The 18453-nt window shown below is 38.9% G+C and overlaps 1 protein-coding gene across 1 annotated transcript in view; it reads right to left on the minus strand.

Moving 5' to 3' along the window:
• Positions 1–18453, minus strand: part of GRIP1 (glutamate receptor interacting protein 1) — a gene marked incomplete at its 5' end in the record, with an annotated part of 104314 nt that overhangs the window by 3484 nt on the left and 82377 nt on the right. The window contains 7 exons of the mRNA XM_009081039.1: positions 4745–4978; positions 7583–7694; positions 10079–10279; positions 11979–12132; positions 14683–14862; positions 15025–15164; positions 16218–16362. Of these exons, the coding sequence (XP_009079287.1) occupies positions 4745–4978; positions 7583–7694; positions 10079–10279; positions 11979–12132; positions 14683–14862; positions 15025–15164; positions 16218–16362 (1166 nt within the window). The remainder of the gene's footprint in view (positions 1–4744; positions 4979–7582; positions 7695–10078; positions 10280–11978; positions 12133–14682; positions 14863–15024; positions 15165–16217; positions 16363–18453) is intronic.

The following is an 18453-nucleotide window of genomic DNA, read 5'->3' on the forward strand; positions in this document are numbered from 1 at the left end:
GCATGAATTTTAGGAGTCAGTGGGAATTTCAGCTACTGAAAAAGCTATGCAAATTCAAAATAATTCACCATAGAACGATTTATATTTGTATCAACAGCTGCTGTGCCAGGAGGACTCTGGGGCAATTCTAGTAATTTGTTATGAACAGAAGCTTTTGTTTGTGATATCAAAGCACATCTAACATGGCTTTAATATGAAGTGTGTTTGAAGCTGCTACAAAAGTGCTCTAAGTCCACCATTCTGCAAGACTAAAAAAAGAGCAAATAAAGGAGGGAGATATATTTTATAGACAGACTTGTGTGCACTTCCTGGCAGAAATTAAAAATACTTAGCTCTGGACCAAGACCCAAATTCTCTTCAAACAAGGTAATGTTTTTTTCCTCACCATCACAAAAGATAGGAGTGCCTCAAGTTAACTGCTTCTTAAAGAAGACTTGAAAAGTAAATGTAAAAATGTGGTCTGGTCCCTAAGAGTAGAAGACTTAAAATACTTCATACTCTTCTAGTACAGATGGCACATTTTTAAAAAGGAATTTCCCCCTTTACACTTACTCCTTTTCTTTTCCCCTTCCTTTTTCCTCAGGCACTGGAGTTAAATGGAGCTAGATCCAACCTCAGATGAACTACAAAAGTATATGAAACAGGGGACTCTGAAGTCATCTAGACTTGTGTTCTTGTCCTAAGGCAGGATCAATTGCATCTAAGCCATTTCTGAGAGCCCTTTTATCTGCCCCACTTTTTTAAAATCTCCACTGATGGAGATTCTACAGTCTATTAAAGTAATCCCTTTCAGTGCTTCAGATGTTTCCCGTAGGTCTAAACTAAATGACCCTTGCCAAGGCTTAAGCCTTCTGATATCCACAGAGAACAAGATCACTTATTCTCTTTCTCTGCAATGATGTGAAATAAAGCTTGTTTTCCTCTGGACTCTGTTCAGATGGTCAACATCTTCCTTTACTTTTCAGACTCCAAACTGGACACTATTGCAAGGTCAAGACCTCAAATCCAAGCTGGAGTGGAAAATAATTCACCACAAATGGTGCTCCCATTCATATATTCTATGATAGTATTGCTTTTTGTTCCCATCTATTAGTAAACAAAATACATAGAAATTCATCTCTAGAGGTCTATAGGAAGAGCCATTCCACATTGCTGACCTCAGCTTAAGTCCTGTCTATAATAATGCACACCCTACTTCATGCCCAGCTTGCGAGACAAAAATGGAGCATTTCAAGTGGTAAGAGGCATGGGAAGTAGAATTTTGCTGTAGATGGACAGTGGGAAGTACTGCAGTGGAGATGGGCAGGAGACAAGGAGGGGTGCAGAAATTGAGAATGATAACTCAAAGTCTTTTACTGCCCCCCACAACTTGTTCATGTTGGACTTCCCTGATTTATATGGACTCTGGAAGGGAATTACTCGCTGCCCTGCAAACACAACTTTTGTATTTCAATATATTTTTGCATTTCTGTGGTTCTTCAGATCTACAGATCCTAGATTTTAAAAACCTGTTTCCCTTACGGCTATCTTCTCTTGACTTTGGGTATATTTAACAGGAGCTTGGAGCTTAAAGAAACTGGTATTTATTCACTTAAGGGATAAGGTAGTGACTTAATTTTGTTGCATGTTTGACAGGTGTCACATTTTTCGATGCAAATTATCTGCAGAGAACTATATTTTGTATTATAGATTATAATTTTGGGGCTACTTCTTTTAAGGGCAGCATATATTCTTCAAAGGGAATCTCAGAGTAAAAGCCCTGCTATCTGAAAGACTCAATTTTTATTTAATAATAGGCATGGGCCTATTACCACACAGGTTTCTCATCTTCACTTACAGCAGCCCTGTCTGAAGGGAGTAAGACTGCAAACAATTCACACAACACCTAAATCATGATCATCTGTGCTGCTGATCACAACTCTTTTTGGAAGGTTTGATCTCAATAGCAAAATCTCCATTATGGGTGATTTGTTAGACTTTGAAATTTACATCAGAAGCCTAAGGGAAAAAGAAAGCTGAAATGGAAATTTAATTCATATTTCATAAGCAATTAAATAGTTACAAATTTAAAACATAATCTTACACATTTTGAGTCTGTGTCTATGCCTCTTCTCCCTCTCAAATCTATGGGAAAATGCTTAATTTAAATTCATGCATCTTGCACAGATCAGCTATTGGGGTCTTTTAACTGACTGTAATTTTAGGTTAATCACTACTTGCAATAATAATATTGAAAAATTATCTGATCCTTGTGCATATTTTTGCTCTCAGAGGGATGTGTACTCTGTGAAACTTTTTAAAAATGGTCTGCTATGATTTTTAGAAAAATATTAATCTATATTATTACCTAAGTAGATAAAATCAGTTAAAGGCATTCATTAAATTTGGGTACCGATATAGTAATACACTATTCAGCTAAATGAGACATTACTTATTAAACCATCTAGAACTAATGTTTGAAGAGATTTGTATGACATCTCCATCCTAGCTTCCTCAGGACAAAGACAGTTCAAGTGCACAGCTGGTGAATGCAATGCACCGAAGTAAGAAAGAGCAGTGAAGAATTCAGTTGCTGCAAACTGAACTCTGATCCATGGGGCTCATGGGCTCTGACTCAGCAGGGACGCAGACTCATTGTGCTGAGACAGAACAAGAGCACCTGCCCTGCTCTGCCCTGCCCAAGAAACTGGGAAGGCTCAGCAGTATGCAGTCAAGTCCATGACTGAAAGTCTTACTGAGGTGAGTCTTAGGCAAGCTATGTCTTGCTTGTATTTCAAAATTGTTTTCTACCATCACAGTCTTCCACAACAGTTCTTATTGTCATCAGTTAATTAAGACGTTTGCCTGCAGAGGGCAGAGCACATTTTCCAGCAAGATGATACACGAGAAACAGTTCAGTCGAGGAATTTCTCTGACAGTGAAGTCAGAGATGCTGTGGCATTGCAGCTCTTTTGGAAAACTATCATTGGACAAGCTGTCCATGAGAACTGAACAGGCTATTAGTGTTAAACTAGAGGTCTAATACAAAACTGAAGGAAGAGAGAGAATACACAGGAACCAGTAAGAAAACTAACAAGAACTTGCTAAGATGGGCATGAATACAAAAGCAGCCCATGCAGCCTGGGTTAACAAGCACAGGGGTAACAAGCCTACTTTGAGGAATCAGATCATAAGATCCAGTGCTGTCTGTCTGTTTTTCTCAAATGACTATAAGGATTTGGAAAATCTTTGGTACAGGTTCAACTTTCAGATTTTTAGAAAGGAAATTACTCTTTTGTGGATGACAAAACAGACAGTAAAAGCGAACTCAACATCATTTCAGCAGACAGGGAAAAGTGGGTATATTGTCTGAACAAAACCTGGAAATCACTAAAATGGAAGGTCACAGCAATCTTAAAAATAGTCAGCTGAAGCCAGAGAAAGCTCAAGGACAAGGTATTTTGTACTGCCCAGGATTCTAAGAGCTAGCTACTGTCACAGAATACCACTGACTCATTAACAGAAATCTGATGACTCCTTTCCAGAAAAGGATTTATTTTATCACGAAAGGCTGGGTTTATAATTCATAGGAGAAAAGTGTGCCTTTGCTCAATGTGAGCTCACTATGAAGTGCCTAGTGGCATACCTTTGTTTTATATCTCACATTTATTCACTACTCAGGAAAACTGAGCACAGTAACTAACTCCATTAATCACTTCACATCACTCTGGAAATAGGAATAGCTTAAAACTATCAAAACACATCCTACTGATTTTTTACATTGGTGATGAATCAATTTACCATATATGAGACTGATTTTCCACTGCCTTCTACAAACATTCATTTAGCCTGTACTCAGTGAGTCCTTACCTTACCTTACTGAACTGAATGAACTGCACACTAAACTCAGTCAAACCCACTAGAATCCAGGGACTAGAATCCAAACCAAATCTCTTGAGAATGAGTACTTGTGACATGTAAATTAAATTTCTCTGTGCTTCTGCCTCCTCCTTGGGAAAATCTCAGGCCTTCCAGAGGAAGATGGGTGCAGGAAATGGGATGCTCATTCCCATCAAGGAGAACAGCATTATAATGTCCCTCAAAGTTTTAGAAACAGGTGCTGTTATGGCCTCACTGGACTTGAGACTTAATCTAAAGATACTTCATCCAGTACTTCCTTTGGGTGCAGAGCCACCTCCATATCACCAGGTGATTTCAATAGTCTTGAGTAGTGAAAAGTTGCATAGACTGAAGATTATTTATCCTTTTTATAAAGGAATTATAAAGACAAAAGAAGCAATACCTGATTTGAAATAACATTCTATATTATGTACATCCAGTTTCACGTCTTTGATTCAAAATGAGTGTTAATTTGAAAAAGGACCAATGGGAGACCCAAATCCTCCTGAGTAATTTCCTAAAGAAATGTATTTTCTAGAAATTAAACTTTGCTTTCTAAATGAACACATTTTGCAGAGATGACTTATTAGTATTGTCAATTCAAATTACCAGTGGATGCTCCTTGCAAAACAGCAGTGTCTTTTGAGGATTTATTATAAAATAAAATAGTAGACAAGGATGCATCTTATTTATTTGTTTCCCCCCCACAAGGATCTATCATTAATATGTTTGTAAGAACTAATATGCATGGCCCACAAATTACATCTGTGGAGTCATTATAAAAAGTGCTTACTGTATTGACACATAATTAGATTCCCTATGCTGAATATATTATTTTAAAGCTATCAGAAGAAAAATTACAGACCTTGTGTAACTCCACAGGAGTTGGTGACATGATTTCTTTCATTTCTTGCTTAAATTTTCTCAGAACCATGGACTTTCTCCCCACATCTGATGGCAATGTGTTGCTACGAGTAGCTTGACTGTAATGTGGCCTTACAGAACTTCTTTCCTGGAAGCTGGCTTGTCTTCCCAGCTGGTTACGAGGCTGTGGGTTTTCATGATTCAAACTCAGTGTACTTCCTGACATAATTGTGGCCTAGAGCATTAATGAACAGGTTAATTTTTAACAGAGAATGCGGGTTAAGTAAAGGGGTTAATTCATAGCAGTAGGAAAAACATCTCTATTCTTTGTTAGAACACAATCACTCAGGGCACAGCAAAAGGCAAGAGGATAGATGTTCAATCTGCTTGCAAGTCACTATGAAGTAAAGGACCGTAACAAAACAAAACAACAATAACAGAACCCTATGGGCAAAAGTTTGCAGATGGCATTTCAAACTAAAATACTGAGCACTAGAGTGGCTGTGCTTGTAAGCTAGTTTCCTGGCAAAATGAAGAGTGCATAGTGTAATTGATTACTGTAAAAATATTTTACACATAAATAAGATGACATTTAAGTTATGGCATAATTACATTTGTTGGAATTGGAGCTATAGGAAGACATTTGCAATTCAGACTGTGCGTGCAAGGTTCAAAAATGTGGGTCAGCAGACTGTGCAGGCAGCTCTAGACCCAGCACGCACAGAGTGTGTGCCAGGACACCATCCCAAGCTGGGGAAAGCTGAGTGTGGGTAAGCTCACTGCCTAAAAAGAAACTTGGCATAACGTGCATATTTTGCAGGAGTGACTGCCTTAGCTTTAGCACTCATACTGGCCCCTGTCTCACTGGTGGTTTCAGTCTCGGGGCAAGAGCTATAGCCTTTTGGTTTAGATCTAAGAATACACAGAGGATGAAATCTTGAAGGATGATGACGGGAGTCACCTCATCCACTGGGTGAAATGGACTGACATGAAAAGCACCTGCCCCTTGTGACGGACTTTCTGCTCTGGAGAATAGGAGGCAAATGCACTGCGGTGCAGCTGCTGTACAGAGGTGCCACTGCTGGGATAGGGTATGCTGCATTTATGCCTATTTAATCCTCTCTAGTGCTGATGTACAAGTGAAAAGCGAAATTAAAAAGCCATAACCTGAACTCTGACAGGGACAGGATACAGGCAGCCTGCTTGAAAATGAGAAGTTAAAAATAAGGCCAAAACAGGCAAATAAATGTTTGCTTCTTACTCTGGTGACCATGTCTGTCACCACTCTTTCTCTGAGCTCCAGCACTATCACTATGAGGTAATATATTGTAGCCATAACAGTCTCTCTTGTACTCAGTAATGACTGATGTTACTGCCTGATGGAGTTAGCATCCAGAGAACTTGGCAAACAAGTGTCTTTGTTCTTTGGCTGAAGACCTTGAAATGAGAAATGATAAGGAGTTCTTGACTATGCAGTGGCACTTCATAAAACAGAAGCATGGCCATTCTCAGCATCCTGTCATACTGAATGACTCTGGCTGGGGTTGTGCAACAAGGCAATGCTATAAATGGTACAATGTCTATAGTTCGGAATTTCATTTTAGTGAAAGGCTGAGGAAAATTCAACATGTTGAGGTAACTGAATTCTGGTCAGCATCAATGATCTATCTCCATTTTGGATTATCTATTTCCATATCCTTTTATTATGCTCTGAATACTGAAAATTACAAGAGAAGCCTGCAGTACTGAACCATATCTAAGTATGGAATTAAACCAGTATAACATTTTCTCCTACATTTCTCTGGTTTGCAATGATAAATACATGAGAACCACATTTTTCTACCCATACATGCAATACAAAAGCCATAAATCTGAGGAAGTAAATTAATCTGAACTGAAAACCTTTCCCTCAGTTATGCCATTCACATTCCTCCTGGCTGCTAAAGGACTTTATATAACATAAAAATGAAAATGAGATTCTGCCAGTTTTGCAGCTCCAGGAATTTAAAAGAACATAAAAGAAAATATTTCAGGACCTTTCATTTTGTAGCTTGAAGTGGCAGTATAATCATAATTGTTCTGATTAGACAACTTAGAGAAAAGGTGATTAGAAAAATAAAGACTCAAAGTCACTCTGTCTCTGTTTCCTTCCCCCTCAACCCCTATCACAATCTAACAAAAAGCATGGTTAGATTTACAATGAACTTCAGGATGAAATGTGAGAATTTGTTATATAGTGAAGAAAATGCTGTATAACAAACATTTCTCACATTGGCAGCTATTTTTTTTGCACAGTAGTAAGATTATAGGTAAACATTTTGAGAAGCTGATTTTCTTTTATGTTCATCTTAATCAAGTTCAGTTTCAAATTAAAATACAACCTACAACATGCTAAGAAAAGCTGCATGAAGCGTCTGTCAGAGAATGGAACACATTGCTGCAGGAAGTTTATGCCCACTTAAGAAGTTCTGTGCCGTTTGCTGCCTGTGCAGACAGCGTTGATGGTTATGCACAGCAGAAGCTGCAAGTCCAAAGCTCTGAGGTGAACGTGTTTATAGAATTTTGGTTGCATTGTACAAAAGAAAACAGCTCTGGTTAGGGACAGGGGAGGCAGCTGCACAAGCGAAAATATAAAGGTAAAGGGTAGGTACCAAGAGAGTCATGTTTCTCAAACACAGACGCCTGTCAGCCTTGTCCTGTGGAGAGGGGTTAAAGCTTTAAATGAATTGGTGGGATTAGTGCAACTTAAAAGAAAAAAGGAGAAAATAAAATGAATGTAAACCAAACCAAAATCATTATATTTGTCTATAATTGGAAAGAAAGGTTAAGATTGTTCTACCTCTAGTTCCCTCAGAATTCCTGACTGGCCACAGGTCTCTAAATCCTCCAGAGCCTGAGACCAGAAATTTTCCTCCTGGTCAGCCTCGGTGTTATCATGGGCACCTGTGAAGCTAGATTTACAATGAGAAGTTAAAAAAAAAGTGGACTTTTTTCCTCTAAAAATATATATTACACACGTGCCTTGCCACAGATTGCAACTTGAATGACAAAACGTTACGCAGGAGAGTGGGGGAGAGTTGCTGATCAGGAGAGGCTGGATGGACATGCAGAGCACATGACAGACAAGCCTTCTCATAACCTGGCAGTCGCTAGCAGCTGGCAGGATCTGAGCAGCGAGCTGTTCAGTAAGGAGATAAATGGATTCCAAGAACAATTCAATACACATTTTTACTAGATTGAAACTGGGACCTCCCTACGAAAATTAACGAATCAACCAGTAGCTGTGTGCAGAGCTGCTCCGTGCAACGAATGTTTGCAATAAAACCTTTCAACCTTACAGACTTCCCCCAGCCAATATGGAAAGAGTCCTCATTTTTGCAAACAGCATTTTGCAAAACAGGGATGGTGGTGCTTTTTACCTGATTCCTTCAGCCTAAGCTGCATTTATCATTATCAATTTGAGCCCGCTTGACTGCCACAATATAAACCATTCCAATTGTTTCATACATAAACACAGAGGAACTTTCAGGGATGCAACTGTCTTGCATGAAAACTTAGGCCTCTGGTGTTTTGTAAATGCACCAAAGCCTTATTACTAGCACTCTGGAGCAGATGTTGGTGACAGCAATGCTTAGGGAAGTTGCCCAGCAAGAGAGGTCTGATACAAAATGCCAACTCTGGGCTGCAGCAATACAGCCCAAAGCAACACCGTTACGGTGTATGTGTGTCTGCAGGGGAGGAAGCAGGAGTTTTTTGCTGTTTTGGCAAGGGGAAGCAGCTCAACGAAGGTTCACACAAGCACTAGAGCTGCTGCATGTGAGGGGACTGGTCATGTGAAAGGCACATAAAGGGAAGGATGAGGAGGGAAAGAATGACAATTCACCCTTTTGGTGGCAGCAAGCTGTTACTTTGGAGCAGCTGCCCATGGACTGCAGCTAGTGGTGCTTAACAGCACATAAACAGAGCAAACACTATTATGGAAGCATCTGAGGCCTTGCTTGACAAACAATGTATTATTGAGAATAGCGTGAACATAACTCCGTTAACAGAATAGCTTTTAAATAGGAGAATTGCCCAGCACAACAGATGACAGCTTGAATGCTTCACACACATGATACTCTGCCTCAGAGATGCTTTCTTACAGCTACAATCAGTCAAGCAGACAATGGTCAGCCATTTCAATCTCTTATTGCAATGATTCTCCACCTAGCATCAGTGTCTCTTCTAAGTTATTGCAATAGATACAGCAATGGTGAGAATACCTACTCAGATCACAGATGCAATTCCTCCCAGGCAAGATAAGAAAGTATTTAAAACATGATTTTAGAAAGATCCTTGACTTCTGAAATGAGATCTTTCAACAAATCTAAGTAGTTTCTTTAATAGCCAATGCTGAAGGTAGACTAATTTATCCATTACAATACCTCTTGTTATCTTGCTTACTAATAAAATAAAATGGAACTTGAGCTAAAGAACAGGATAATTTGAGACAATTGCCTGTGACAGCAAACTCTGGATTTCGTAGAACTGAAGGTCCATTCCTTCTATGACTTCTGTGAAATATGAAATTAAGATGCCTACATGTCTTGACCTCTTAGCTGAAGCAATTTCTTTTTCTGCTCTCATCTCCTCTTTTGCCCTTTTTCTGTGTCTTGTCTCCTGGTGTATGAAATCTCAACTTTTGCATCTTCGTTACAGCCACATGAGTAATTTGTAGCTGAGCTACTGCACCAAAAAACCAAGAGGTACCAAAATAATTTCTCGTCTAGATGGCTTTTTTATCTGAAACCTGAGAGATTAATTTTATGTCATATGAAATATTGTTTGACTTATAACAAATATATTTGGTTTTCTGATGCTTATTCAAAGAGCCATCAGAAATTCAGATGCATAAAATTGCTGAAGGAAAGGGTAGTAGGGCAGATGATCAAAATAATTTGGTTCTTATTGCCTATTGACAGACAAAATCTTTTTGGCTTTTTTTTTTTTTAAATTCAGAAAGTGATAGGATGTTCTAGGATCTGGCAGACTCATTCTTGTAAGTATTGTTTTAATGTGTAAAACATTTTCTCTGGGGCAAGAACTGTAACTTGTCCTACCTGTCAGTGATAGGTAGACATCAGGCTACACAGTGGTTGAAGCTCTCTGGTTTCATGCAGTTACCCAGTGAAATTTCATTGTCACTCAATGGCATGCTAATGTGGTGTTTTCTGCTTTTACCGTTTTTCTCATTTCAACAGCTTTTCCTTTCTTCCCTCCTCCTCTCACCACCTACCCACCCCACTCCCTCACCTCAGCCCATCTAGATATCACTGTGCACTTTTTGTTTCCCTACCTGGCAGTATTCCACTCTTCCAGTTGTCCCCCACCTTTCCTTTGCCCTCCAGAGGCACCTTTCCACATCTTTCCCTCTTTCTTCATGCTCCTGACGCTCTCTCCACCTGATCTTTCTACAGAAGTTTGCTTTAAATGGTTTTCTTGGTTCTCTCCCAAGGTCTCAGTCTCCTTCTGTTGCCACATATTCTTGGAAGCTGTGCTACACAAAATAAAGGTAAGAAAAAATTACTTTCTAGTGTCAGAGAAGAAACTAAGCTGCTTAGCTAGAGGCAGAGAAGAGGGATCTCTGTAACAGGCTGGAAGAACACATATGCCCTTCTCAAATACTCCAGCACTTGGTATAGGAACACCATCAGGTTACAGATACGGGGTTAAAATAATAATTATTGCAATTTGTATTGAATATCTCAGGGGTAAGTCACATTGGCAAGTAGAACAAGACTCTTTAATGTGCATACTTTCTGCTGAACAGTGCTTTAAAATAGTAATAGAATATATGTTTTTCAATTACAAGATTCTGTACTTTACAATCCTGATTCACTGCTCATCAACTTTTTCAGCCCATTACTTACATAGCAGCAAAACAGCAGGTGCTCTGGAATCTATGGCTGCACCTCATTTGAAAAACAAAGTATGGACTTCAAGTGCAGATAAAGATGCTGCTATTAAACGAAAGATATTAGCTTACCAAGAATGGGCAGCATGAAGAAACCTATGGTAATTTCCTTTATTAAACATTGTCCACTACTAGCCCATGAAAAATTCCAGTGTGCTTCTGGCTACTAGGGGACCAAAGGAGCTGGATACGGACTGAGAGTTCACGCTCGCCCAGATCTTAGCTATCATCTTGCCAGGCTTGTCTCCTGACAAAATGCCACTGAGCAATTGGCTGTATCAGAGGATTTGTAATTTGGATTCTGAAAGCAGCACTTAAACTTTGCCTTGATTTGTATTTCAAAGGTAACAGACTGGACCTTATGGATTTACGTATCCACTATGTTTATTACAGGCATCAGAAAGGTTTTCTTTAGCACTAAACTTGAATTTTTCACAGACTGGGATTTCAGGCTCATTGTGCTGGTACACCAAGAAACTACTTCTCATGAAGGATGTGCATGTACAAAGAGCACAGAAATCTAACTGTGATGCCTGTCTTCCCTCACCTGAAAAACAACTGTTCTTTGGCAGGAATTACCCAAGTCTCTGCAGTGGTTCCACTAATGCATCAACCTTAGAACAGAAAATAAGAGACTTTTGGGTCTTTCACTGTCTGTAAGAACTGTCAAGGAACAATATTTCCTTCAGGAAATGCTTTTGTCTGCAGACAAATTAACTGAAAGGGAGATTTACTTCTCAGAAGAAGAGGAATAAATGCATGGCAAACTACCATAGCTTTGGCTAAGACATGTCTACCTGGATCACTCCTACTGAATCACTGTGGATGTCTCAAGCATTTATGGAAGAAGACTGTAATTTCTGCTTCTTTGCCCAAACCAAAAAGCAGAATTTTTATGGAAGACAAAAGATTAACATGCCAGTAGTCTTTAGTAACTTTATTTGTGGAGTTCAAAACAGATCAGATTTTTTCTGAAGCTTGCCCAGGGAAATGCCCTAATTTTTTTGTTTTGTTTATTCTTAAGAGATAGATGTTTTGGTTTTTTTTTTGGCTGAAGTAACTCAAAGAAAAAGGTCTTGGTTTTGACATGACAATCTTCCATAAAAATCACTAATCTACCCTAACAAGTTTCATGAAGTATAAATCCTGTACCTTATATTTAAAGGAAGAGCTGTTACAACTTCATTAGAAAAACATAATTTCATTCCAGACAGAAAGTATTCATTTTTGAGGCACTGCTGCACCTGGAAATCAGAAAACAGAAACTCGTATGGGAACTTACCTGCTTGCTGTAGGTCGATCCCATTCATCATCACTCAGCCCTGTATCATGAAATGGGTGGTTTCGTGGTTTGCTTGGAGGGGACAAACTAGTCTGTTTAGGACTCCTCCACTCATAGGTATTGAAGTTGTATCCTGAAGCCTGATAGGTGTGTCCTAAAAAGATAAATTAGATATTTACAGCACTGCATATTTTATAATGACAGAAAAGCACATCTCTGAAGCTGGTTTCTCTAGAACTTGTGAATTCATGATTGTTCAGTTGTAGTCAGTTTATTTATTGCCTAAATTATGGCTGGAATTAGGTCTGCTCTAGAGCTTCTCCTGTGAAAAGCGAACTGAAAGCAAATTCTTACATACATCTAACAAACACTGTCCTCCTACTGTTTATGTCTCAGCTGCTTCTATATTTAGTTCTAGACATCACTGCAATTTATGCATTTCCAATTTGCTAATGCTACATTGAATATTAATGAATAAATCAAATGTGTTACAGATGTGTTAAATATACACTAACATGCCCAAAATTAAAGCTAAGCTATTAATAAAATTGTGCTTCAGATCTATGGGAAAAAAGAGCTTGCAAAGATGCATTGAAAAATCCCATCAACTTGCTTTCCAGATGCCCTTTTTGCTAGGGCTCTGAGAGCTCAGAAAAGGCCCATCTCACTATGAGCACACATGCCACCCAGGACCAATATACACCCTTGGAAAGTTCACCTTGCAGGAAGTCATTTCTCTGTCAGCCATTTCCAAATATCTCAAGGCTGTGTTAGTGATATTAGATAGCCTTTATACTTACAAAGTTTACAAAGCAAGTATTACTTCAATAGTATTTCTTTAACTGAACTGATCTGCTTTCCAAGTAGGAACCAGTTTCCAAGTGATGTACCATGAACACATGAATCAACTTGTCACAAACTGGTGCTGATCTGGTAAGCAAAATCCATTATGGTAGAGCTGACATATATATATTTATATAAAATATATTTCATCTTGACATATTCCTTTTCTAGCTCTTTCATTGGTGTTTTCTGATGCGCATATTGGATTTGGAAGTTCTGTTTTGTTGATGACTAACAATTGTTACTGCTGTCACCCCTCTAAAAAGGTCAATTTGCTTCCATAAATCAGTCTAGACCTGTCTCCCTCAAATCCCATGTAACTACAGTTCTGTGTATTCTGCAGCCAATTGGCAGACATTAAGATCCTCACAGAATCTAGGAAGGGTTTGGGTTGTGAAGATGTGGCTGCTGGGTGGGGAAGGCTCTGATTAGTAATGCAGACACATTAGACAAAGGTACAAAATGGGGTATTAATTCGAGGAGAGAAAAGACAGCTCATCAGCATTAAACTGGTAACTAATAGGATAAAGCATTATCTGGTGCTCCAGAAACATTCCACCAACTCCTCAATTTGCTTAGCCTGTGCTTATGCCCAGAAATGTTTGGAGAGAAGCCAAACTCCATTTAACGGGTCAAGACAGAATGAACTTTAATAGAAATGTGGGCCACCACCACAGCAAGGGAAAAGGTGCCAATCTGTTTACACTCAGGCTGTTTAGCAGCAGTGCCACATATCCAGCCAAGTCTGGGCTGATTTTTCAAGGGAGTTAAAAAAAAAAAATCTACTTTGAGATACTGGTTTAGTCTTGGCATAGTATCTGAATCATCAGGACTTTAGAAAGCATTCTGGGCCTCAATCCTTTCCACAGCTGAACAATTTGCTCCAAAAGTCATCAATGGACCCAGGAAACGAGAACTACAATTTTTGCACTTTTTCAGTAATAGTTCTCCTTGGAACTTAAAAATTCAGAAGAAAATCTAACATGATTTATTTTGATAAATTGACCAAAACAGTTAAAAATAGAAAAGGGGTCAAATACATCCAAACTCTAACTCCAGTGAAAAAATTATTTGAGGTAAGGATCTACCTCTCCAAATACCTGCCAGGTAGTGGGAATACATGCTTTACTATGGCAATAAACATTTTTTTAAGAGTTAAATAAAACACTGAAGCTGTGTGTAAATTATTTTTCTTGTTATCAAGCATATTTAAAGATGTTTGTATCCCTCACTGCCTAAATAAACGTCTTACAAACTGAGATTATTTGAAAATCCTATATAAAACAATAGTCAAACAAAAGTAGAAAAATGATCATTATGGAAAATCATGTGTTTAAATAGAATTAGTGGTTTTGACAGCTGAAAGTTAGATGTTAATACTGCAGGAATGAGGAAGAAGAAAAAAATTCACAAATCATAAGTAATGACTAATGTTCCCCCTTCAGCAGTTTATAATAAAACTGCTGTCAGTTAAAAATTACTGCATATGGGCATGAAATTCATGAACATCTCCAGTGCTCTGTGCCCTGCATTGATCTGTATTTGAAGGATAAACTCATTTAGTTGTGGATGAGCTATGGACCAGGCTTTTCAGGCGTCAGTAAAGCTAACAAAAGCCTGTTAATGTATTGATAAATGTTTCAGAACACATCACATCCTCATGAAAGAATGAATCTGAGGCCAGCCAAGTGCAAGAAATCATGCTGCCTGGTGAGGTGTGTGGTCATAATGAGACACCAACACATTACAAAGTATAGAGTTTAAAGTTGGTACAGATAAAAAGTTCTTTTTAGGGCAAAGGAAGGTCAACCATGAAGGCAGTAATTCCTACTTTAAATGTCGATTTCATTCTTGATAGTACCTTGATTTCCAAAGCTGGTATCAATACCAGAGCCATCCCATGACTCTACTGCGCTGTCAACACTTGGGACTGTAGTGGAATAGATATCTGAGAGCTTGCCAGATTTCTGTGCAGCAGAAGTTTCATCTTCAGCATCACTCAGGTGACCCACAGGAACAGAAAATTTCTTGGGACTGGTAGCTGAATAGGATTATAAAAAAAAGGGCTGGTGGTGGTCATCACTTTACTGCAGTTTGAAGAATCTGCATTTTACTACTGACACAATGCTTTTCATAGATGGCTTGTTAATCTGGAATAACACACACATTAAGGATCACTGATGCTACCCTTGACCACACTCACCATCTGTTTGCTTCTTGATTTTCAAGGTGACAGTTTCTCCTGCCATCTGTAATAAATGAATGGCTTCACTCAAAGGTTTTCCTTTCAAACTGCTACTATTTATTGCCAGGATTCTGTCTCCTATGTGAATTGCCCCAGTCCTACAATAAGAGAGAAGTGAAACATTGAGAAAAGAGAATAAAATGCAACAAAGACAATATCTTTTCATATTTGGAACATGAAAACCTCATCTCCCTTTCCTTCTTTCATTTTGCTCTTATAGTTGTGTTACAGAGTAATTATTTTGTTAGAAACACTTAAATCAAGTCACCTTCGTTGTAGTGACAATAGCAAAGCTGAGGCATGAAGATGTGGATTTCTGTGGTACTGTGACAGTTGAGTTAATCCCCTGTGGATGATATTCATTGCAGCCCACGTGTTTAAGAGCAATCTCAGACAGCTCAGTAAGTTCTGAAATGAGTTAAGTTTCTAGAAGTCTCACAACATAACAAATAAAAAGAGTCTGAGCAAGCAACCAGATATTTCACCAATGTAGCTATCAGGATGAGTCAACTGAGAGAAGAAAATAAATCATTTTTGTGTAAATGCTCTGTTGGTTTTGGCTGTGCAAAGTATTGTGTTTTGTGTGCTGTAAGTTCTCTCTGAAACTATCACCAGATACCAATGACTCTACCAATCTTAGAAATAACAGCTGATAGAAAACCTTACCAGTTTTCTTTATTCTCTATCCATCACTTATCAGGAGGAGCATTTCTGCTCCTCAGGACAATGCTTGCTATGGTGTATGCAAGTGCACATATAGATGCAGTGGCAGATACATATACAATAAGATCAGGTAAACTTAAGACATATGAAGTGCTTTACTTACTTTTTGTACTATACAAGGCTATTGTTTTTAAAAGGTTGCTAAAATGTTCCTGTGACTGAGTAGTTTGATTGATTAGCCTTTCCTTGGTGATAATAAGGACCACAGTCCTCTGCTCTGCCTTGTATAGCATGTTCAAGTACATCCTGTTAAGGTATTGCTCATGCTCCTGAACTTGGATCAAAGATCAACAGCAAAAAGATTATTAACTCAGATTTGGAGAACCATAAAAAAAATAATTGCTAAGCCATAAAAATCATAATCTTCAGGTAAACAAACCAAATCTTGTTAAAGGGAACATTTAAAAATAATTTGCTTTCCAATTTACCTTTCAGCTAATCCTCCTTTTGTAAGGCTGGAAATGATTATGGGATCAAAGGGCTCTTCAGTACCAGAGATTGTAATTCCAAGAGGCCCACCATAGCGTTTGAGTTCAACAGTATAAATAATTGCTCCAGAGCTCTCCTGTTCATCTGCAATAAATGCCAAGGGGATGCAATTGGTTTCTTATGAAAGAGGGAATGAAAAAAATAGCACATTCAGTCTAGTGACTGGTAGTGGAACAACATTTTCAAAGGATTACATTTCAGATACAATTCTTAATCATATTCTACTGGATTATTTTGGGAAAAAATAATTATCTATTGTGCAATTCCTTTTTTATTGCCAAAACCTGGTCAAGAAGTCATCAGAAAAACTCCCCTCATCCTATTACGACTAAATTCTACTCAATGTAAAATTTTAGACATTCTTTCGTACTAAAATGTAACTTCAGGCTATTTTGTTACAGAATCACAGAATGATTGGTTGAAAGGGACCTCTGGATGCCATCCTGTCCAACCTGTCTGCACAAGCAGGCCCAACTACAGCTGTTTGTGCAGGACTCTGTCCAGATGGCTCTTGTATATTTCTAAGGGTGGAGAGTTCACAGTGTCCCTGGACAACCTGTGCCAGCGTTTGGTCACTCTCAAACAGAACCTCGTTATGTTTCAGTTAGTGTTCACTGCCTCTGGTCCTATCATTGGGAACCACTGAGGAGAGCCTGGCTCTGTCTGCTTTACATCCTCCCTTCAGATATTTATACATACTGCTAAGATCCCCCCTAAGCCTTCACTTCTCCAGGCTGAGTGGTTCCATGTACCCCAGCCATTCCTCATAGAAGAGATGCTCTAGCCCCTTCATCGTCTTCGCAACTCTTCGCTGGACCCCATCCGCTGTGTGTCTGTGTCTCTCAGGTATGGGAGGGTCCAAGATTGGACCCAGCACTCCAGAAGTCTCTCCCAGTGCTGAGCAGAAGAGAAGGATCCCCTCCCTGGAGCTGCTGGCAGGGCTCTGCCTATTGCAGACCAGGAGGCTGTTGGCCTTCTTTGCTGCAAGGTCACATTATTAGTGAAAATACAAGTTGCTACTATTGTATAAATACTGGTACTCGTCTGTTTCTTGAACCAAATGGAAGGTATTTAGAATCAAGGGTAATTAAAGAGTTTTAAATACAAACTCCCTCAAAAGAATTCTGGGAAAAGTCAAAAGTCATTATAAGATGAGCATCTGTGTTATAAAAGCATACAGCTTTTTGATAGACATGTTTTCAGTTTTTATGACAATTAAAAATAGCTTCTGAATACTGAATTATCAACTAAGCTAAACAATAATTTCAATAGATTTTATGTCATTATATTGCATGAATAATTTGCATTATTTTGAAATCTTAGTCTCACCAAACAATCATCAGAGCTGGAGGAGAATTCATCAATGGGTAAGCTTAAATACAATGTATGTAGCTGGCATTTGACACAATACTGATTTCTTCTGCTATAAACATGAAGTGAGTAAGAAATCATTATTCAGCAGCAGTCCTGCCACGTGAGGGCTGGAAGTCTACAGATCCCAGTGAATGATTGGAAAGAAGACTGATCCATTATGTGTGTCTTCTGTAGGTCAGAAAATGAATGGTGGGATGCTCTGCTGTTCTCTTCAGTGCTCTCCAGGCAGCAGCAATGTCAGCTATCCAGGAACATGGCATACATGTGGCCTGAATTCACAATGAAGGCCAGTTCTGCCACAAAAGCAAAGAATGCTGATATTCAAGAAAGGGTGGTAGCCATTAGGTTAATTGTCCTCAGTTTGGGAAGCTGGCAAGAAAAAACCTAGTGAAAACATACCTCGTTCTGGGGATGAAATACAATCGATCTACCATGCTTGTGGGTCTCATGTTTTGAGATTTTTCATCTTTTCTTTTTTTTTTCCTTGTGATACAATTGTAGATAGCTCTTGGAAATCACATTTAATGAAAGCAGACTCTGTGCTGCAGTGCCTCTGCTCTGTGCACTAGTCTCTTGCTCTTCAGAGTAACATCTGACCAATACAGGGAAAAGGGCAGAGAGCAGCACAGTCTGGGAAGCACATGACATGTATCACCCTGCTGCTGGCCTCAGCTGCACGGTGGCTCTGAGGAACACAGCTCTGAAACACATACAACTGTCTGGAGGAGGAAGGAGTTGGAGAGACAGCAGAGGAAGGAAAAGCAGAAGGCAGAAAGAATAGCTAGAAGCTAGAAACACTAA

Source organism: Acanthisitta chloris, unplaced genomic scaffold (genome assembly GCF_000695815.1).
Source record: "Acanthisitta chloris isolate BGI_N310 unplaced genomic scaffold, ASM69581v1 scaffold2998, whole genome shotgun sequence".
Lineage (NCBI taxonomy): Eukaryota > Metazoa > Chordata > Aves > Passeriformes > Acanthisittidae > Acanthisitta > Acanthisitta chloris.